Source organism: Prionailurus bengalensis, chromosome B1 (assembly GCF_016509475.1).
Source record: "Prionailurus bengalensis isolate Pbe53 chromosome B1, Fcat_Pben_1.1_paternal_pri, whole genome shotgun sequence".
Classification (NCBI taxonomy): Eukaryota; Metazoa; Chordata; class Mammalia; order Carnivora; family Felidae; genus Prionailurus; species Prionailurus bengalensis.
In genome coordinates, this window is record NC_057344.1 from 110,761,608 (window position 1) to 110,784,777 (window position 23,170).

General features: G+C 37.7%; 1 protein-coding gene and 1 pseudogene across 50 annotated transcripts in view; one reads left to right on the plus strand and one right to left on the minus strand.

The window, feature by feature from the left end:
• Positions 1-23,170, minus strand: part of ANK2 (ankyrin 2) — a 671,502-nt gene that overhangs the window by 93,965 nt on the left and 554,367 nt on the right. For 49 of the 50 annotated variants that reach the window (XM_043569982.1, XM_043570198.1, XM_043570029.1 and 46 more), the window contains 6 exons: positions 21,302-21,400; positions 14,690-14,887; positions 11,695-11,793; positions 10,983-11,081; positions 6,027-6,224; positions 436-534 (listed from right to left, as the gene is read on the minus strand). In XM_043569982.1, the coding sequence (XP_043425917.1) occupies positions 436-534; positions 6,027-6,224; positions 10,983-11,081; positions 11,695-11,793; positions 14,690-14,887; positions 21,302-21,400 (792 nt within the window). The remainder of the gene's footprint in view (positions 1-435; positions 535-6,026; positions 6,225-10,982; positions 11,082-11,694; positions 11,794-14,689; positions 14,888-21,301; positions 21,401-23,170) is intronic. The other variant, XM_043569994.1, reaches the window with a different exon arrangement.
• LOC122479325 lies at positions 11,600-11,812 on the plus strand (annotated as a pseudogene).

Here is a 23,170-nt window from a genome sequence, read left to right on the forward strand (position 1 = left end):
AACTGAATCTGAAAACAGAGATGAGAGATGGAGTCTGATAGCCGGATGTGGAAGAGATACATGAAAAATGTAACTTAGGTGGGCTTGAAAAGTTTCATGGCATAGAGAAGGAAAAGCCAGTTTAAGACCAAGGGCTTGGAGGCAAGTAGGCACAGGAAGAAAACAGCAAAGTCACCTTGACTGGCAGAAGCAATAAGGGAGAGAGGGTGGACTTAAGCCAGCACTGTTTTAAAGGGTCCTGATATCACCATCTCCATTTAGACTTGATTCCAGCAAAACTGGAGAACCGTTATAGATTTGTGAGCAAAACAGAGTCATAATTAATTCAGGATGGACTTTTGAGGAGAGGGGCTTGGACTTGGGTGACCTAAATGGGGGCTACTGGGAGTCATCCAGTTCAGAACCTGTCACACTATTCAAGGTGATTTGCTTTACCTTTGTGTGAGCATCCTGGTCAGCCCCATGCTTAGTAAGAATGTCAGCAACATTCACTTTATCTTCCTGGGCTGCAAGGTGTAAAGATGTGAGTCCACTCTAGAGAGAGAAGGGAAGCAAATGGGTATATTTGGAAAAGAAAATATATTTCATCATCTATAATGTCATATCTATTTAAAAAATCCCAGAAAATTCACAGGGTCTCCCAGAACCTGCAACTTTTGATATCTAAGACAAACCCTCAAAGTTAATATGTCTTTCCATTTATGACATATTCTCTAAGTTAATCAACACTTTCAACAACAAATTACATTTTCTACATTTGGGTACTTATAATGTACTTAAATATTTATATTATATATGATGTATTTATGTTATATTATAATGTGCTTAAAATAACTCAGCTAATAAGCTTCCAAACAACATTCATTTTTTTTAACGTTTATTTATTTTTGAGACAAGGTCACAGCACGAACGGGGGAGGGTCAGAGAGAGAGGGAGACACAGAATCTGAAACAGGCTCCAGGCTCTGAGCTGTCAGCACAGAGCCTGATGTGGGGCTGGAACTCACGGACCGTGAGATCATGACCTGAGCTGAAGTCGGACACGTAACCGACTGAGCCACCCAGGCGCCCCAACATTCATTTCAAATCCATCTGTGACACCTGCTGAAATTAGTTATTCCCTTAAATAATCAATCAACCAACTTCTACTTTATAACTGTAGCAATAGTCTGTATTTTCATCAATAAAATATCGTCTCAATGTAAAAAATGTACAAGGTTACAGGAAATGAGTTGAGAACAGTTTTCTCCAGTACCAAGGATAGTATACAATCTTGGAGTTTCCTCTAAATACTAAATAAAAAGTGACCCCATCATTTATTTTTTAAAAATTTTTTTTGTGTTTATTTATTTCTGAGACCGAGAGAGACAGAGCATGAGAGGGAGAGGGGCAGAGAGAGAGGGAGACCCAGAATCGGAAGCAGGCTCCAGGCTCCGAGCTGTCAGCACAGAGCCTGACGCGAGACTCGAACCCACAGACTGTGAGATCATGACCTGAGCCGAAGTCGGACGCTCAACCGACTGAGCCACCCAGGCGCCCTGTGACCCCATCATTTATATACAGCACCATAAATCGGCCAGCTTTATGTAAAATGTTTGGCATATACACATCAAGTAAATATTTTGATTATTTGTATATGCAATTAAAGTACAGTTATGAATTAATACAAGATGAAATAAGAGGGAAAAACTGGTTTATTAAGTCAATGCCACAATCTGGCAGCCTCACTACACGTGCAAGTAGTTTCTAACAAGCAAAACTGACATTAAAAGAATCCCTTTAAATCCTAAATCATTTGTGTATTTAATGGGTATTTTCTGACTACCTTTCATATGCCATGAAGTGTTGTAGGTATTTGAATATATCAGTGAACAAAAGTTTCTTCCCTGTATGCTAGTTAGCAGTATATTCATTCCATGTTTCTCTCCCCCTACTATTGCTCAAATACCTGGGATATGCATCCTCTTCCTGTACATCCTGCAGCTGTATACTGAGGTAGTTTCTTTATGTTCTGAGTTCTCAGCCCCCATCCACCTGCCCACCCCTACTCCCACCCCCACCTCCACTTTCCCAATTCACATCCAATTAGAATCGACCAGCCTCCCCTGACCATGGATTTGCAGTCAGGTTAGGTTGAGACAGCTAAGCCATGTTCTTGAAAATTCATGATCTCTAGCCAGGGAATATTCCTAGAAATGGACAAGTCCTCTGACCTTTAAAAAACAAAATTAGGGGCGCCTGGGTGGCGCAGTCGGTTAAGCGTCCGACTTCAGCCAGGTCACAATCTCGCGGTCCGTGAGTTCGAGCCCCACATGGGGCTCTGGGCTGATGGCTCAGAGCCTGGAGCCTGTTTCCGATTCTGTGTCTCCCTCTCTCTCTGCCCCTCCCCCGTTCATGCTCTGTCTCTCTCTGTCCCAAAAATAAATAAACGTTGAAAAAAAAATAACAGTATTTAAAAAAAAAAAATAAATAAATAAATGTACAGAGAGAAAAACATTCTCCAACTAGAGAGAAGTTTTTTTTTATTTGAGGCCTGGGGCTTTGAAATCCTTATAGTTTTGGCTGAGCTCAGCTTTGAGTTCTATAAACCATCAGGATGAGATGGAAGATAGACCTTTTGCATTAAAATGTGCTCACTTCTTGGGGTGCCTGGTGGCCCAGTTGGGTAAGCATCCAACTCTTAATTTTGTGATTTCACAGTTGGGGAGTTTAAACCTCATGTCGGGCTCTGCCCTGACAGTGTGGAGCCTGCTTGGGATTCTCTGTCTCTCCCTTTTTCTCTGTTTCTCCTCCATTTCCGTTCTCGCTCTTTCTCTCTTTCAAAATAAATAAACTTTGAAAAAAAAAAGGACTTTTTTTTAAGTTTTTCTCAAAATAAATAAATAAACTTTGAAAAAAGAGGACTTTTTTTTTTAAAGTTTATTTGTTAGTTTTGAGAGAGAGAGAGAAAGGGTGAGTTGGGGAGGGGCAGAGGAAGCCAGGGAAACAGAAAATCCTAAGCAGGCTCCCCACTGTCAGCACAGAGCCCGATGTGGGGCTTGAACTCATGAACCATGAGACCATGACCTGAGCAGAAATCAAGAGTCAGATGCTTAACTGACTGAGCCACCCAGGTGCCCCAAAATGTCCTTCTAAACAAATACTATACGGTCCTAAAGTATGAACAACATGAATATAAGGACAAAACAGAAGATTCTTCCTCATTTTGAGTTTCTTCATATGAAAACAGCAAACATAAAAATATTTCTCTTTATGGACACAATTGGTCTTTTAAAATGTCATTGAAGTGACTACGAAGGGAAATGATCATCAACTATCTCAAAGATATTTTAAATGGCATGTCAAATGTATCTGCTGTTTCCTATACTATTTGCAGAATAGATTTTCTACAATATAAGATTGCAAACTAACAGCCAAGATGAGAATCCTCTACACTTTTTTTATGATAAAATTGCATACCTAAATCAAATTATGAAAACTTTTCTAATCAATCAAGAAAATAGAAGATGTTGAAGGACTTCTTTTCAAAAAGAGGAACTTATTTCCTGAGATGCACTAGTGGACTCTACAACTGTTTTTTCATTATCACATGGTGACTGGATAAGAAATGTAATATAATTTCTATATTTTAGTTCTTATTGAGAAGTAATCATTTGGAGAGCATGAAATTATTGATTGCAGTTGGTCTTGAATAGCAAAAGAATATATGCATGTTTCAAAGGCTTTAGAAAAATGTATTATTGGCTTTGCTTTTTACCTGCAGTTGCATTAGCTCATTATAATACCAACCAAAGGGTAAGGTTATATTTTTATAGATAGATTCTATATATTGTATTATTATTAAGATATATATAAGCGTATTCCCTAAAGTTTTATTCTAGTGACAAATACATCATACCTTCATTTAGGACAGCACTCAAATCTAATATTGAAATCATTGTTATGAAGATAACATAATTAGTTTGTGGTTCAAAATTGAAAATATTTCTTCACTGTGAAGTATGCAACTCAAAAATATTCATAAATATTCACTGACTGACTGATAAAACTCCCTCAAAGGAAGTAATACGTTTAGAAGAATACTATCAGAGAGTACATAGTTAACTGATTCCAGATATGAGTACACCATTTTTACAAATTAAAAATAGCAGTATCAGAAGCATTGCATGATCAGTTGCATGAAATGCCTAGAATTTCATTCTACTCAAAATTTTGCTTGATTTGTTTATGGATTTCTTGTGTTTATTTTCAAATGCATATTTGTTTTTAATGGACAATAAAAACTCTCTGCCCTCTTCATATACTGATATTAAATGAAGTATTCTACCATTGGTCTCATAGTGACAATAGCCCCAGTAGGTAAATGACCACCTGAATGGCATGGTTTAGATGACCACAAGGAAATCCATGCCCCAGACTGTAATGACAGCTGATACATTGAATGTAAGGCTTAATCATGTTCATTCATGCTAAAATATAAATAAATATCTTTTGGAGAGCTAACTCTATAGTTATTTCTGGCTATAAAAAAGGATCTGTGAGGACTTTAGATAGAGAACAGAGAAGTATATAAGGGTAAGGGATTTACTGGAGCATTTCTGAGTGATAAAGACACAGAAAAGGACTCTAGAGGCATTCAAGACAACTGTCTTTTTCATAGTTATTTCTAAAGGACATAATGCTATATAACCTATTGATAAATGTTATTAAGACCAATTTACAACTGAGTCTCCAAAAGCATTAATTAGCTCAACGGTGAGATGTAGAAAACACTGTATTTGTGCGTTTGTGAAAAATCCTAAGAAACTTAATTTTCACTAAACCTATAACTTGTCTTACGTAAAGCATTAAGAGATCTAAATGATGAGCTAACTTGGGGCACCTGGGTGGCTCAGTCCGTTAAATGTCTGATTCTTGATTTCAGCTCAGGTCATGATCTCACAGTTCGTGGGTTCAGAGGCCTGCATCAGGCTCTGTGCTGTGTCAACACGGAACCTGCTTGGAATTTGTTCTCTCTCTCTCAAATAAATAAATAAACTTAAAAAAATAAAAATAAATATATAAATGATGAACTGACTTATAAACATAGGCTTCAACTTTTAGTTTCTCAGCAGCTGGCTCCAGGGGAGTATATGTAACTATAATGTTTTACTATACATTACATAGATAGGTAGGTAGGTATGCAGGCAGGTAGGTAGGTTGAGTTATAGATATATATAGAGAGAGAAAGAGGGAGATGTATAGACAGACATGTACTTGTAAAGTCCAAATATTTTCATATTTGAATAATATCTTTTCCTCTTCTTCCTAACTGTTGCTCTATTACAGTTAATGAGCTTGTCCTCAGGAGCCATTTTCTGGAGAAAGGCTTAAATGACTGCAGTTCTTTATTAAAAACACTAATTCCCTGGCCACCACCACCACAACTACCCAAGCTAGGCTGAAGTTGGCTATACAGACTTCTAGCGAGTTCCTTGTCCCCACCCCCCAACCTCTCAGGTGCCTCTGATGCTCAATCAGGCTCCAGAATGGCTTGGGTAGTGGCCATGGACCAACAGCTTAGAAGCAGTTGTTTGGGCCAGATCCCAGAGAACTGTCACCTCTCTCTGTATCCCTCACTCTTACTGTCTCTGTCTGAAATTTGGGATTATGACCGGCAGGTACTATGGCAATCTGGATTGACTTCTTAAACTGAAGTGATGTTACCTCTTCGGAGCTGTGGGGTCATCACTTTGCTCACAGAGAAGCAGAGAAAGTAGATCTGCAGAGACAGGTAAATGAAACTGACTCACAGGGAAAAGTCAAGATTCAGAAATGTAGCCATATAGGCAGAGAGTCCGCTTCTTGCTTCCTTGTGGTTTCTTGTTCATCAGAAGACTCGACTGTTAACTGTCCTTGAATTCTATAAGATATCTCTATTTCCTTTTAATGTATCCCCCATTTTTTGTTACACGTTACCTTTGATTGGTTTCTCTTTACACTCATCTGAGAGACTCTTGGCTAAAACAAGAGGCAAAAACAGAATACCTTAGTTGACATGTGAATATTGGCTCCCTTATCCAGAAGCAAGGTGACCATATCCGTGTGCCCCTCCTGTGAGGCCAGATGGAGTGGGGTTACTCCTTGCTTTGTTACAATGTTAGTCTCTGCTCCATAGTTCAGGAGTGTGGAAGCGATCTGCATTTGATTCTTCTTGGCAGCAATATGTAAAGGAGTATAGCCATTCTATAAACAAAAAACAAAAAAACAAAAACACAAAAACAAAAATATACATCGTAAGTTTAACACTTGCCTTAATATATATCTTTGCATATATATTCAAGTAGGAATATATATTCAATAGGAAATAAGAACCTCTAATCAATAGAAAAGTTAAAAAGTGAGTTTACAGTAGATCTAGATTCTTACCCATTAAAGTTCCCATCCAACAACACCCACTCGTATCTTTACAACCAACATCAAAAGGCACCCATTCTACTGTAAGACAGGTATAGATACAAAAACCCCAAAGCTTAACACCTCTTTTTATAATATAGGTTGTCTCCTGCAGAGCAACATAAAATAAGCCAGGTTCCTCTTCCCTATGACTGTCCTTTAAATACCTGGAGATGGTTTTCATGTCTCCCTTTACTCTTCTTTCCCAGGTTAAACTTCCCCAGTCCTTCAACTATTCCTGATAGAAGCCCCATCTCCAGACCTCTCCGTTAAGGAGGATCTGTTCTGGACTGATTTTAGTTTGTCAACACTGGTCTTGAACTGTGCTACCCAGAACTAAATGCTATGCTTCGGATACAGTTTTAATAGTACAGAATAAAATGGAATTTTATATTGTATATTTTATATTGTATATTTGTTATAACACTCCTGCGACTATGCTTCTAGCTGGATTGTACTTTTTACTTATTCAATAGCTATTTAGTAAGTCGCTAGCACATGCCACGCAGAGTGTGAGGATATAAAGGTGGACAAGATACAATCCTTGTCTTTAAGCGGTTGCATTCTAATGGAAAAGATATTTAAAAAAAACAAAACTAGCTTATATTAATCCTGTGGCCAGGTAAAATCCTAGATCTCCCATTGCCTCTATAACCTGTGAGCTCAAAAATAGACACATGAGGCTACTAGTTTTGTGTGGGAGTTTGTAGAGAGGACCAGAGGAATTCAGACTTTGCTGACAAGAGCTACACCTTAAACCCTATACTTGGTTAAAAGAAACAACAAACAGACCCGTGGAACAAATGTAAGTCTGGAACCTATATTGTTCCCTTTCCTTTTCTTTTTTCAAAGGTAGAATTTTCTTTTTCTGGTAGAATTTTCCATGAAAAATGTGTAATAGAAACTAAAAATGGTGGTTTTGACATTAACTGTGTTATAACGAAGGTAAAGGCCGCATAACGATCAATTGCTTCTTGTGAGTTTATCATAAGAGGTCATTTTAGGTTATGTTATTTCCTGAAGCCTAACTGCAAAGGGAACCAAAAAATAAAAAGTAGTTTTCAGAATTTAAGTGTCTTTATATGCCACCATCGAATCTTGTTCCTCAACGTCCTATGTTATCTACCTACTCTGCCCCCCATTTCTCCGAGTAAAAGTAGGCCTCTTTCAGTTCAAATAAATGATATTTCCCTTTCAGCTGCTGAGGAAATCTGGCAACTCTCCTTAGAAGCCTTTTCATGATATTATCGCAGGTCCCAGATGCTTCAGGTGTTCTAGAACACTGCACTTAGAACCAAGAGCTCCTTTAAAGGACACATAAATTTTTATGGACCATATAAGTTTAGTATTTTTTTTTGGCACTGTAGTGTATTTTCTTCCATCCAAACATCTCCCATCCCTGCACATAGGCTCTACGCAAATTAGATGAATTATCAGAATAAATTTACCAAGGTTAGGAAGTCAGAGACTTATGTGGATGAGAACAGCAGGTTTTATCAAAACAACATAAGAGATCATCAAAGAGAGTGTCAATTTTGACAATATAAGAGATCTGACTGTCCAGTAGATACTTGACCTAAAAGATCTGAAGAGCCCTCATACTTCATGTACAGTGACATTTTTTGGAATCAAATAACTAAAAAAAAAAAAAAATCTAATAAAAACTAAGAAAAGCTCTGGGCTCTGGTAGAAAGAAGCAAACAGATTCTAAGGCCCAAGAGATTATGTCTGTGGCTGGGACAGGTGGTTGCAGTGAATAGTCAAAAGTGGGGATGGGAGGGGTGCCTGTGTGGCTCAGTCGGTTAAGCTCCGACTTCAGCTCAGGTGATGATCTCATGGTTCATGGGTTTGAGCCCCGCGTCGGGCTCTGTGCTGACGGCTCAGAACCTGGAGCCTGTTTCAGCTTCTGTGTCTCCCTCTCTCTCTCTGTTCCTCCCCCGCTCATGCTCACTCTCTCTCTCTCTCTCTCTCCCCCTCAAAAATAAATAAACATTAAAAAATTAAAAAAAAAAAAGGGGGAGATGGGAGTGAGGGTCCAAACCAAGAAGCCTTTTTGGAGTAGTCCCAGAGGACTCATGCTCATTGACAGGCTGGGGTGGATGAGTGGAAGATACCAGAGGAGTCTCCTGAACACCCATCCTACTGTGAACTCTGGAGCAGAGGATTGCTCTACCTGGTCTTCTGGACTCCATGCATGTGGCTAAGACCATACACCATAGAGGCTAGAGATCAGGGATATATTTGTCTCTCTGGCAAAACCATACAGATTATTTTATAATTTAGATCTTCTCTCCCAAGTAGATTGAGAGTCTCTTGTGGGAGGAGAACAATGTTTTACCACAATCCTTTCTTTATACATAGGAAGAGTTAAAGTATTGTTGGGTATTGATGAAATCTTTCATATCTATGTTGATAATGGCCAGCCTGGAAAGTTCATGAAAAAAATACTGGCATGTTAAGTGAGCAGATATTTTTTATTCCATTGAAATAGTTTCTTAGCCTTCATTCTTTCATTTAAATGTATTGAGAACCCACATAATACTGTATGAGGTAATTCAGGAATATGCAAATGAATATTACATAATTACTGTCCTCAAGTATTTATAACTAGCAGGAAGAAAGACATCAAATAAATACAGAATTGATGAGATTACTAAGAAAAGAGTATCAAGGAATAAGAATGATAAGCATAATTATCAATATTTGTCCTCCTTTTTTGATAGTTTAAGTATTTTATTGTTAGTGTATATTTGTACCAATAAAATATGCATACATATGTAATGTATAAATATATATGTAGACATATGTGTAGTTATATGTACAAAGTTGTGTATATTTATATGTAACATACTTATATATGAAATATATAATATTAGACAGAGTATACTTTTTATATAATGTATCCCATTTTATTATATATGTATAACTATGTAATTTAAATAGACATGTGAGTACATATTTATATAATAGAAGTAGACTAATTCTCTCTCTACTGCTTTGGGACACAGTGGACCTAGTGGTTAAGAGTGCTGGTTCTAGGGGCGCCTGGGTGCCTTAGTCGGTTGGGCGTCTGACTCTTAATCTTGGGGTTGTGAGTTTGAGGCCCATGATGGGTGTAGAGATTACCTAAATAAATAAATAAATAAATAAACTTAAAAAAAAAGAGTGCTGGTTCTAAAGTCAAATTGCTTGAGGCCAAATATTAGCTCCATTGCTTTTTAGTCATGTGACTTTGAACAAATTAACCTATTCAAATATCACTTCTTTATTTGTAAAATAGAAATTATTATGACACCAATCTCAAAGGATTATTATGAATTTAAATGAGATATTGCATGTAAAGTGGTAGGCACAGTGCTTGGCTAATAAACGGTGGTTGAGCTGTTTTATTATGTCATCTAACATTACATGACTATTTTCCTAACAAAATAAACACTTTTTCTTTTTAAATAAATCCTAATATGTCCTCAGTACATGTTTGCCGAATGAATTAATGAAAGGTACAATGTTTACTTTATGTATCATATGACATTCATGTGTATTTTCAGTGTAAATAAGGGACAGCTCCAATGGCGAAAGATGCCCTATCCATAGGTACAAGTCTTAGTTGGGACCATCTCAGAAATTGGTGCTACATGGTACCAGAATTGTACCTCAGAATTGGTACACCAAAAAGGAATTCCTAGCCTAGGGACTTAAAAGGATGTATGTTATAGTTGACATGGATGAACTATTTAAAGAAAAAGAAATAAAGAGTCTTACATATACTACAATGAAAAAATTGAAGTCTAAAGGAATGAACAATTCAAAGGTTATGTTATAGGAGAACACGCCGTTTACAGGGGAAAAGAAAAAACCTATCTGCCTTTATGAGGTTTCATTTCTCAAAATTCAAAACTTCAGTCTCTAGAACAGAGTGTTGGCAATAAGAGTCATCTCTATTGGTTCGTAGGCACATCCCCTTAATCTATACTGACTGGTAAAAAATCTTAAACGACTTTGTGGAAGCAACTGGTAGAAAATTTTTTAAAAAGTCAATATCAAAAGCTGCTATCACTAGAACTACTTGCAATTATACGATAGCATGTGTTTAAAAAAAATTCCCTGGAACAACACGGATGCAGGTAGAGAGTGTTATGCTAAGCGAAATCAAAGACAAATAACATATGATTCCACTCATGTGTGGAATTTAAGAAATAAAACAAACAACCAAAGGAAAAAAGGGAGAGAGAGAGAGAGAGAGAGAGAGAGAGAGAGAGACACAAACCAAGAAACAGACTCTTAACTATGGAAAACAAACTGATGGTCACCAGAGGGGAGATGGGTGAGGGATGGGTGAAACAGGTGATGGGCATTAAGGAGGGCGCTACTCATGATGAGCACTGGGTGATTTATGGAATTATTGAATCACTATATTGTACACATGAAACCAATATAACACTGTACATTAACTATATTGGAATTAAAATTAAAAAAAATAAAAATTCCCACGTGCGGTCAGATTATAGTTATACCCTGTGTCTGTAAACCCTTTTCTGCGGTCCTCACCTTGGCAGTGGCATGAGGGGAAGCACCCTTCTCCAGTAACAGCAGTGCCACCTTCTGGTTGTCATAATGAGCAGCAACATGGAGTGGGGTAAGGCCATTCTGTAAAGGGTGTGTTTAAATTCAGCATTAATAAATTAGCGTTAGCTGCCCTGAAGCTACCAAAATGCATGGAAACCGATGTATATTAAGTCCGTGTTAATTAATTAATATGGTCAATAAAAAAATCAAATAAATGCCTAATGGTTTTCATATTAGAAACTTAGCTAAAACTGAAAACGCTTGGTTGAGCTTAAATTAGCACAGGTTATCTTGATATCCACCATAAAAAGAAGTCTAAAATGCTATGCAAGAATTACTACGTTAACATTGCAAGGGCTCTTCTAAATTTAGAGATGTTCTGGGCCCTGCTGTGACAAGAACATACATTGGAGGCACAGCTTTAAATGCCTTCTAAATTGGTGTGTATGTGGACAGGTCACGGACAGAGAGCCATCATGTGTATTTGGCATAGTTTCATCAGTTGCTTTCATATTCCTTTCAGGAGAGTGGGAAAAATATCCTGAAGCACAGATCTCCAAAGCTTCCAACTTGACTGAGTTATAAAAATGTCACATATTAGCTTTGCGCAGTGGCAGTATCGTAGCCAATGAGGTTTATCGGAGGCGCGATTATTGCTAATTGAAAAATGTCACGTATTAGTAAAAACCTTTACCTTCCCTGCAGAATCTGCAGCAGCACGGCGTTGCAAGAGGAGTTTTGCCACATCCAGGCTTCCATACTTGGCTGCTACATGCAGGGGAGTGAAACCTTTCTGGAATGTGAAGAACAAAAGTAAAATGTAATATTTATTTTTGTGACTCCTAACAAAACTTGTTTTATTTGTTAACATATTAAGCAAACTATATTGGGTCTCTCTATTTGGGAGAAATAATGAGAAGCATTAAATCTGTGAGCCACAAACAAGGACTAGAAAAAAAGAAGGAAATTTAACGCACAAGAGTTTGACTTAATAGACTGAACAAAACAAATTTTATTTTGAGGGCTTAGAAATTGACATTTGACTTTATGGGGCTGGGATTTATAAAAGCTACCAGTGTCCCTAAAATGGCTCTCGTTAGTGAGTTGGGCAGGATGTGGAGGGGAGCTTGGCTTTTTCTTGTCTCTAGACTGAGACAATAACTGCCTTCTCTTTATAATACCTGAATTCCAAATTTCTTCATTTAAATTTTAGGATATTTCAGCAGCAATGGTAAAAAAAATATATTATTATTGTGATTAGTTGATTTGTATCTTCTGCAGAAATAGCAGGATAAATGGTTGACAGAGAAAAAAATGTTCACTACGAAAAAGCACCTCCCATCCTGTTATCCCCTTTCCCAGAAGACCTACGCTGTATAAAAGACCAATTCCTTTTGTAAAATACACTTCTACTTCTGGCACAATGTTGAGCTGACTGACATCAGACTTTTAAACCCACCACAGTGTAAAGCTTTTTTAAAAGAATGCTCTCTTACCCATGTTTATAGATTCACTGACTTATGTGCCTGACTAATGCCATCTCTGTAATTAGCAGTGTGTTATAAAAACAGCCAAGTCGCTGGGCTCAGATCTCAAGGATGGCACAGTTCCTACACCATGATCTCAAATCCATCCTCTTGGCCAGACAGTCTAGCCACATGCTCTTCTGGCACTACAGTGGACTGGGAGAATTCTAAAGCTGACCAGGGCCTGTACAACACACAAAGTAAATGTGCCTGCGGCAGGTGGTGTAAGATATAGCTTATCCTTGGGACCATTTAAGCCTTCGTTGCAATACAGAGTATCTCCCCAGAAACAATATTGCCCGTTCACAGTGTCACCACACAAATTACTTTTAAGATGTTGTTTTTCTTTTTATTTCTTTTTGAACCCTTTGGCACTACTAATAAGTCCTTGGAGGAGAGTGAGTCTTTCACTTTCTCCAAGTGTGGGACAAATACAGGAAGTATTTCCTCCTCCTTGCACTAGCCCATTTAAGCCAACATTTACTGGGAATGTGCTCCGTCTGCTCAATGCACACAATGGTTGGCGTGACAATCAGGATGAAGAAGAATCCTTTGAGAAAAAAACCATGTGGTAAGGAAGAAAAATAAATGCCTTACCCTTAAAGTCCTGCTGGAAGAGTGATCCAGCTCCTTTATAAATTTGGAACCTATTACTAGACAAAACTACATAGAATCTTTAATGTAGAATCACAAAATAGAGGTTGGAAAGCATCTCAAGTCACACATTCCTTCTTTCCCTATGGTAACCTCATCAGGACTTCATTTACCCTCTGATATTTATAAACACTCCAACAGCTTTAATGATGATGAGTCAACTATTCATCAGAACCCCAGTGAGTTCCACTGTTAAACTGGTCAGTTTAATATTCCCTTCCATTTGACTGCTGCACTTTACTATTGCTCTAGACATATTTTTGAAATCCTAAACAACTTTGGAAGGCACATATTTTATTCTCTATTTCTATATTTTAGATACCTGAAATTATTTACCACCTTCATCTGACGAGACAGTCACCCAGTCTCTCTTGGGTGGTTCTTGTTGCTATTAGTAGTTTGTTGCTTAGTTTCTGGGTTTGGGTTTTTCCAAAAAATGACTTTTAAATTCCTGGCAACTCTTCAGATTTCAGCATTTGAATAGGTATCAATTTCTTACATTGAAAACATGCCACAGGCAACCAGATTAAGTCATAGCTAGCGGTTGCCCCTTCTGCTAGTACAACAGATGCGACAATACTACTCCAGTTCATACTTCGCCCTCAGATGTAGTACTTATGCTTATTTACTATGAGCAAATTGAAAATGTCTTTTAAATAATATGAATCACTGCTGTACTCATGGGAATTGTTTTGCCTTGCAAACAACACACTTGTGGTAGGCTTTAAACTTGTCTCATTTCCCTACTCTTCTGTACTCGTCCAATTTCTTTAGCACTGATTAGCTGAGTGTGTTTGTGTTTTATTCTAAGTCACATCCACAGAGTGAATTTCAAATAGGATGTATAAAGTGGAGAAAAATTATTCTGCCCCGGCATGAAACTCCGAACATAAGTCAAATTCAGGCTGGCATATACAAAGAATACACAACTAATGAAGTGATTTTCTAGCACAGCTCTCTTTAGAGACTGTACATACCCAGGCAAGAATATAGCCTATAAATATTAGAGAGCAGAATGGGAATGATAACTGGCTGATACCACAGTTATAAAATCGCAAGATCAAGTGAGGTGAACTTCTAGATAGTACTAAAACTCTTAGCAAATACAGTATTGCCAATTTAATGCAATTTTTTTCTTCATTAGTAATACTAGTTCAACGTATTTGAGAATCTTATATTTTTTCTCTTGGACTACATTATACATTTTATGATGGAAAGAGAAGAGAAAGTGGCCCTTGCTCTATGGAAATAATCTCAGTTAAAGCACTAGATACCTGTATTAGAAACAATACTAACTAGAAAGATGGAATCTAGCACTCTTTACTGAAGGCATGGTATGGAGTTTCACAATCCCCTTTGATGATTTAGAAAATGAATCTAAAATATTTAAATAGGAAAAAGTCAGAGGCCTAAAGGAGATCTACCTTTCTTGATACTCTATATAGTAGAACAGAGGAATCCTGACTCAGATCCTTCCCGGTCCATGTTGTCATGGAGCCATCCCCTTACCTTGGTAGCTAAAGAGTGGGCTGCTCCTGCTTCCAAGAGGACTGATGCCACATCTACCTGGCCTTCCCTGGCAGAGATGTGCAGGGGCGTGTACCCATTTGTTGTGGCTGCATCTGGATGAGCCATATGTTGTAGAAGCAGCTGGACAATTTCTGTCTTACCAAGGCGAGAGGCAATGTGCAAAGGCGTCTGTTCCTCCTACAACTCAAGTAAAAAATTAGTGCCAAAACAAGCCAAACTTCACTGATGACATATTTCACTCAGATGTTTCCTGATGTCTCCTTGGAATTTCTAGTAGCGCCTAGCCAAAAGGATATTATTACTACTCTGACCATGATTTATGGTATATTTTGTTATGGAGGTGACTTGTTTGGTCACAAAATCTTCCTTAGACTTTTCTAGAAGTATGTACTTTCATGAACTTGGTCATTGTTTCCGGGGCACACCCACATGTTTCTCAACTCATTAAGGCTTTAGCCCCCACTAATGCTTAAATACAAACCAACTCGTGGTTCTGAGTAAGAAAAAAAATCTAGTCCAGAGGCCTAAGACCTAGATTCTCATCCAAAAGCTTTCATTAAGAGACAGTACTTATTCTGGGAACTATATCCAGAGGAAAAAAAAGGGATCCAGGGAAAACTGTTCTTACTTAACTCAAACAAGCCAAGGATACAAATGCTGGTCATTTTCTCCAAGAAGGGACTGCATAAAAAGAAGATATCATAATCTGATTTTTAAAAAAAAAATGCTGTTCCAGGAAACACTGCATATAGTTCCGGGACTTGGATCCAGGACTTCAAAGATGAAATGGAACTCTGGCAAGAAGCAAATGGGGTTAACTATTTGCCGAGTGCTTTTAATTTAGAAACACAGAGAAGACATAGTTGGTACTACGAATAGGGAGGATAGGTTGGAGGAGGCTCAAGAAATCACCCGACTCTAATGTGTAGTCAGAAAAATGCTTTCATTTCAGTGTTAAGAGAACCAGGCCAAGCCATCTTCTTATAAAAAGAAAGTTGAGTATAATCTTAGTGATGAAAACAGGTATGTCTTTACAATCTGTCCAAAGGCATGTCATAATCAGAGTGAGGAAGGAAAATCTGGGTCAGCATACTGAGCTAAGAATGAATGGAAAAAAGATATAATAGAGTGGGGGAAGAGCTGTTCAAATAAATGCAGTGTCTTAAAGTACCAGAAAAAAGAAGTATTCAGGATGAGAGGAAATAGCATTGTATGAATTTCAGGGTGGTGAAAAGTAAATAATAAATAATAATACAAGTATTTTAGTAAGAGAATTGGAATTTTTTGAAAAATTGCAATTTATAAACTTCCTTCAGGTATGATGCATACTTGATCCTAGTCTTACAAAAGACCTGAAAAGAAGGTGTATAATGTAGTATTAGTATCATTTTCTAGAAGACTGAGATTAAGAGGAATTAAAGTAGTTCTCCAGGACTGTCACCAGGCTATTAAAACAGGACTTGAACTCAGGCATTGGGTTCAAAAGATATTTATTCCTCTATACATTCTACTGAAATAGACACAGTTACATTGGCCACTGAGGAAACTAACAGAATGAAGCGACTCTCAATAGAAAAGGGGACTGCAACACTTCGGAAGATACAACTGTTTTTAAATATATAGCAGAGAAAATAGACAAATGGGGAGAACTGAGTTATGAGGATAAATGGAGAGCAAAACAACAACAATAAAAGAACTGAAGAACTTGAGAATAGCTATCATGAATATCTGTTGTTTCCGGGTTTCCCTTCTTGCACTTCTGCCCAACAATTTGATAGAGGTGGGTACTGCAAGTGACATAATCTAAAAGGTGTTCTTGATGAGTGAGTGGAAGAATTGGGGCAATGAGGACATCTTAATCTAGGGCTAGTAACAGCCAAGTATTTGGTTAAGTTGTCCTTTGGTTCTCAGACTACAGAGCATTCAGGCACTTGATTTTGTTTCCTTCATTTTGTTTTTGTTTTTGTTTAAGTTAAGAAATAAGCTGTCTTGCCTACTTTCTTCAACTTTTGGTACAGTCCTATCTGAAAGCGAAAAAGAGAAGAACAAACAAATTTGGTTAGAAAGTCTTCCCAATGGTAACTAGAGATATAAGACCTCTAAGGTTTGCAGAATTATTTATTTCCCTGTTGAACTGCAAGAGTTGAATTTGCTGTCCCAAGCTAAAGTTAATTCAAGCCAAGGCAAAGAATTGGGAAAGCACAGAAAATAATATTGATGGAAAGAGATTTAAAAGGGGGGGGGGGGGTTAGCTTGATCCTCTAGGCCTCTTTCAAATATAAGGGGCAATAATTATTCCCTCACCATAAAGTGCCATTGACTGTGATACAGCCTGGACCAGGAAGAGATGAGCTCTGCCTTACTACCACAAGCTACAGTCTTCCCAAATTAGGAAGACTTGCTGAGCCCCAACTCGTTTACCAAGGGTCAGAAACAGTAATGGCTGGGACAAGGTTCAAAGATTTGATAAAATTTCTGCTATTAGTTCTTAGCTAACAGGATTCCCAGGAACCTAATCAACTGGGAGCTGACTAAAATTTTAAGGTGAATTAAGTTTCAAGTGAGTTTAAGCCTAGGGGCCTTCTTATTGCTCAATCCCTAAAGCAAATGTCAGCCCCCCATATAATGCCAACAGAACATGGGCACCTAAAGCAAGAGAGCTCCCCAATGGGCAGGCTCCAGGGGTTCTCTCGGTCATGTCCATGGAGGATACGGGACAAGGAAGAACCTTGATGAGAGCAGAGTCTGAGGGCAAGCATATGGACTGACTGACGAACTTATGCCACTGTAGTCCATGCTCCCCAGTCTGTCCAGCAAAATATGCCTTACGTTCTTGACTGTTGAAGAGAGTATGCCGCTTGCACTTTTCAAATGAGAGATACTGTCGTGAGTACATGATTTTTCTTTCATTATAAATTAGGAGTAGTGCCATGATTATATAACCAGGAGATATTATTTCCAAACCTGATTAAGAAGTATAGACTATCCAGAGAACTTGCCCTTGGAGTTCAGTGTAGTACCTGAGTGTAACTGCTGACCATCTCCCCTTTGACACAGAGTGAATTATAAAGCAATGTATTAGGTTAACAGAGTTTTCAGAAGCGCAGGCCATGTGTGTATGCTTGCTGGGAAACCAGCAGGTAAAACAGAACAGATAGATGTTGGTTTTTCTGTTCAATACTCTTCTGGGAAGAGCCCTCCCTCCCTCCCTCCTTTGGGGGAAGGGGACATCCCACACTACACGTGGCTCTGGGGGGACTGCCAATCATCTCATCCCACCTCCTGAATGGGCATGGAACCCAGGCTTGATAAGATAACCTGGCCATAGTGAACAGCTCAGGTGGGAAATGTGACTAGAATCCTGTTGTTTGTTTAGATGAAAGAGATAAGGGCTCCCTTTACATCTGAAACGGAGATAATGATGTCAGCAGAGAAAACCTAGGAGAAAGACACAGAACCAAGGAGGAACCTTTTTCTCATCCTTTCTAATTCCATGACCTCAGGCAAGACGGCATTTTGAATTTTAGAACTCAAACCACCCTACAACACAGGGTTGTTCTGTGTGTTGAAGAAGATAATTTGTGTTAAAATACTTTATGAAGTATAAACCGCTGTACAAATGTTAACTAAATCAAAGATTTCCAGGGAAACCTAAAGGGCTAAATAAAAATAGAAACTCAGGGTGAAAGTACAACTTAAAATAGAACATGTGAAAAGGAAAACCAAAGCTTCTTGCTGCTCAGCATGATCCCAGGATCAGGAACATGGGCATCACTTGTGAGTTTTTAGAAATAACAGATTTTGGACCTCATCCCAGCCCTACTGAGTTCAATCTGCATTTTAACAGGATCCCCAGGTGATGTCATGCATAATGACCTTTCATTAGCATGCCTTTATGTAAGGCTATGGCAGTTTCTCCTGTCCACCACAGAAGGATGCTATAAGAAAGGAATTTCACTTGCATCCTAGGGTAGGTGGTGGAGTTGAAAAAACAAAGGGTCATAAAATGTGATACTTAAATAAGGAGGAATAAAAAATTATAGATGTTTATATATGTAGACCATGGCATTAAATGTAGTTGCAAAAGAGAAGCAAAACAATAGAATTGATGGAATTTGTGTGTAAAAATAAACACATACATAAATGTTATAATATTTCACAGTAAAGAGTTTGTAGCCAGTGGTTTCTGAGGAAGGGGTTGCAGATGGTACCCAAAAAAGCATAAGGTGATAAATAACATGTTAAATTGATAACACAAAAAATTGGCAAAGATATATGAAAATAAGCAAATTTCCTTTAAAAACAGAATTAATTAGAGGTGTCTGGGTGACTCAGTTGGTTGAGCGTTTGACTTGGGCTTAGGGTCATGATCTTGTGCTTCACGAATTCGGCCCCTGCATCGGGATCTGTGATGACAGCTCAGAGCCTGAAGCCTGCTTCAGATTCTGTGTCTCCCTTTCTCTCTGCCCCTCCCCTGCTTGTGCTCTCTCTTTCTCTAATAAAATAAAATAAATAGAATACATTAAATTTGAATATAGAAAGATATTAAGCAGTTTAATTTTGAGAGATAAACAGGAAACCCTTTTACTATTAAATATGGATTACAAATATTTACTAAAAATATTACCACATTTCTGGTAAAAATACTGAAGTTCATGATACTCAGAGTGCATTGATTAACTATATGTATATATATATATATATATATATATATATACATATGTGTGTGTGTGTGTGTGTGTGTGTGTGTATTTTTTAAATAACTAAGGCCAGGTAAGCTTGAAAGGAAATGAGAATAGGTGGAACACAGAAGGTTTTTAGGGCAGTAAAACTACTCTGTATGATAAGGATGGATACATGTCATTATACATTTGTCCAAACCCACAGAATGTGAAACGCCAAAAGTAAACCCTAATGTAAACTATTGACTTTGGGGGATAAGGATGTGTCAATGTGTGTTCCTCAATTCTAACACATGTACTGCTCCTATAGGGAAAGTTGATAATGGGGTGGCCTATGCCTGTGTGGGATCAGGGAGTATATGGGCAATCTCTGTAACCTCCTCTCAATTTGCTGTGAACCTAAAACTGCTCTTAAAAACTAGTCTTGGAAGGGGTGCCTGGGTGGTTCAGTCAGTTAAGCATCCAGCTAAGGTTCAGGTCATGATCTCACAGTTCGTGAGTTCAAGACTCATACTGGGTTCTCTGCTGTCAGCGCAGAGCCAGCTTCAGATCCTCTGTCCCCCTCTCTCTGCCCCTTTCCCACTCGTAGGCACTTGTGCTCACTCTCTCTCTCAAAAATAAATGAATGTTAAAAAAAAAAAAGTCTTGGGGGTGAGAGGAAACAAGAAAAGTGCCAAGGTAGAGAAAAATACAGTTTGGATAACAAAAGCTCTAAATATATAAGAACATAAAATACCAATGATGATTACCAAAGAACATAAATTACATTGCTCACACAATGGATAAAAAGGCAGATAAAATCCAAAAGGACAAGAGTAATGTTAAGGCTGCCCATGTTTCACTGGATTTTTCATGAAGGTCTGTAGAAAAAATTCTATTAAGTTCATAGAGTCAGAGAATATTAAGGAAGTCTGCAAAGGAGTTTCAAGTCCAACCTTTATATTTTAAGGACCTAGAAGTGCAATGACTTGCCTGAAATAACAATGTGTAAGGACTCCAGCCAGATGTTTTCATTCTAATACAATACCATTTCTAAAAGGGAGTCATGATGGTACAAGTCAAGCTGAAGTGAGTTCTAGCTTAGGTACTTCAAATATTGAAGCAGAGAGAATCCCAAAGATGCTAGTGCAAAAAAATAAATAAATAAATAAATAAAGGAACGACGTGAAAAAGGAAATTGAAGATATAGTACACTGATAAAAAATTACTAGCATATTCAGTGTAGAGGAAGAAGGTGAGAAAAGCAAATGGGAAGTGAATTTAAAAAAAAGGGAAGGAAGGAAGGAAAAATCAAGCTGTGAAGGGATTTGAAGCAATTAGAAACAAGAGAATCTGATCAAGTAATCTCCAGACCCCAATTGTTCTACTTGGAATCACAGAAGTGCAGACTGTCTAAATACATAAAATCAGAGTAAGAAGAAAAGTATAATTCATGATATAAAGGAGGAAAATAATAATAGAGATAAAGGTACAACACTAAAACTTTGAGTATAATTTGCTTGTAAGTAACTAGTAAGGAATGTCTGTGGCAATTTGATTGGCTTATGGTAAGAAATATATTTTAATACGCATACTATGTCTATAATGCGGTAAATTTTTTAAATTCATGAAAAGATATAAGTAAAAGTGTTTCCATAGGTTAAAAAATTATTAGGCTAGTCAATGCTATATTTCTTAGAGACTAAATTATACATTTTTTTCAAAGTTAATGTTTCTGAAATTGGGGTGCATTTTCCATTGTGTATATTTACTATACCATTTCCTTTTTTGCCTATAAAACTGCTATTGAATTGATACTTTCGCGTACAATCCATGGCATTTCCAAGTCAGGGACATGAAGAATAGCATTCCATCATAAGGGTGAAACTCATGCACGCAGTAGGAGAGAACCTCCAGCACCAGCACGTACCCTGGCTCTGGCATCGACAAGGGCACCATTTCTCAGGAGGCATCGGACCACTTCCACCTGCCCTGCCCGGGCTGCCATGTGCAATGCAGTCTCCCCACGCTGCCGGGAAACAGAGACCATTGAGTCATAAGTAAATTCACTGCTCTGAATGGTCAAGGATGAAAATGTGCCTGTTTGTGAAATTCAGCAATCAATCCAAAGGTTTAGGAAATCTATGAAAAGGTATAATTATTTCATAATTATTTAGTCTGAAACAATACAGTTTTGTATCTTCTCCATCTTCATAAGGATAAAACAAATGTTTTTTAGGTTTTTTTTTTTCAGTCCATGACAAACAAGTGAACTTACCCAAAAATCCGGTATACCCTGAGGTTTAACTTCATAGTTAATTTGGCATAATTTAAATTGCTTTAGGTGAGGGGCACCTGGGTGGCTCAGTCAGTTCAGCATCTGACTCTTCATTTGGGCTCAGGTCATGATCTCATGGTTTGTGAGACAGTCCTGCATCAGGCTCTGCATTGATTGTACAGAGCCTGCTTGGGATTCTCTCTTTCTCTCTCTCTCTCTCTCTGTCTCTCTCTCCTCCTCCTCCTCCTCCTCCCTTCCTTTCTTCTCTCTCTCTCTCTCAAAAATAAATAAATAAACGTTAAAAAAAATACTTTAGGTGTTATCTTTTATCCTTCAAACCTAAAATCTGTCATTGTCACACTTGACTATGTGATTACAACTTGACCCCATTTTAAGGAGAAACTCTACATACTAGATCAAGTCAACACAGTGCAAAAAAAAAAAAAATCACATCATTTGTACTATACAGAAGTCATTCCTTTTCAGAATTCAAAATTTACTTCCATAATAAACGCTTTTACATTCAATTTGTCTTTGTGTTGTGAGGCTAGACGATGGCTATTCACATAAGAAATGTGATTTGCCCCGGATGTCCCCTATTTATTATTAATGAGCATATTTAATTATAGACGGTTATTTGAGAGAACTACCAAGAGATGAGTAAAGCAACTGTTAACAGCGTCATCTGTTGAGGTGGGCAGCACCAGGCATCAGGTCATTCCTCAAGTATTTTCATGCCACATCAAGATAGGGCACACTTGTCAGGAAATGGTAGCTTAAGTTGCAGCATGAAGGATGATGGTTAGATGAAAGGGTTTTTGTCATTGAAAACTTTGTTAAGTACTGCCTGTGAGAGAGGAGTTTTTGTTTGTTTGTTTTAATCAAGGTATTTTAAAACCCCATGTTGTTCTGAAGAAGGCAGGGGTTCATTCTTCCAAACAATTTTATAGTTATAAAAAACCAACACACTGGAATAGAAGGGATTACTTCTAGTCACCACAACTGTTCTAGAAAATAAAGCTGATTTCAACTATGTAAAGTAAACCACTCCAAAGAAATGCAATTGATCTTAAAGTTGGTTGTGGTAATTGCATATTTCTGACAAATTCCAGTGAATCATTTCTTCTGATTCCTTGCACAACTTAAGTTTGGTACATAGCTCACAGTTCATTTTATTTCCTAGTATCAGAGACCCATTCCTTATGAAGTTATGAAAAATTCATTTCAAATGATTTGATTTTGAAAGCATTAACCTGGATGTCTACTCTATATTTTTTCTGTTTTATTGATGATTCACTTATCCTCTAATGGCCTTAATGATGACAAGTTTTGACTTTTGTAAAGTAAATGTATCTGAAGTGTGCTGTCTCATAAAACACATTATTGGAATAGCAATATTTGTCCTTAACCTTTGGGTGTATGGCAAGATTTTTCCTCTTTGGACACCCACGATTTCAAACTTGTTTTCTATATCACTTAACCTGTCTCTAAATAGATGGTTAAGATCTAACTATTAAACAA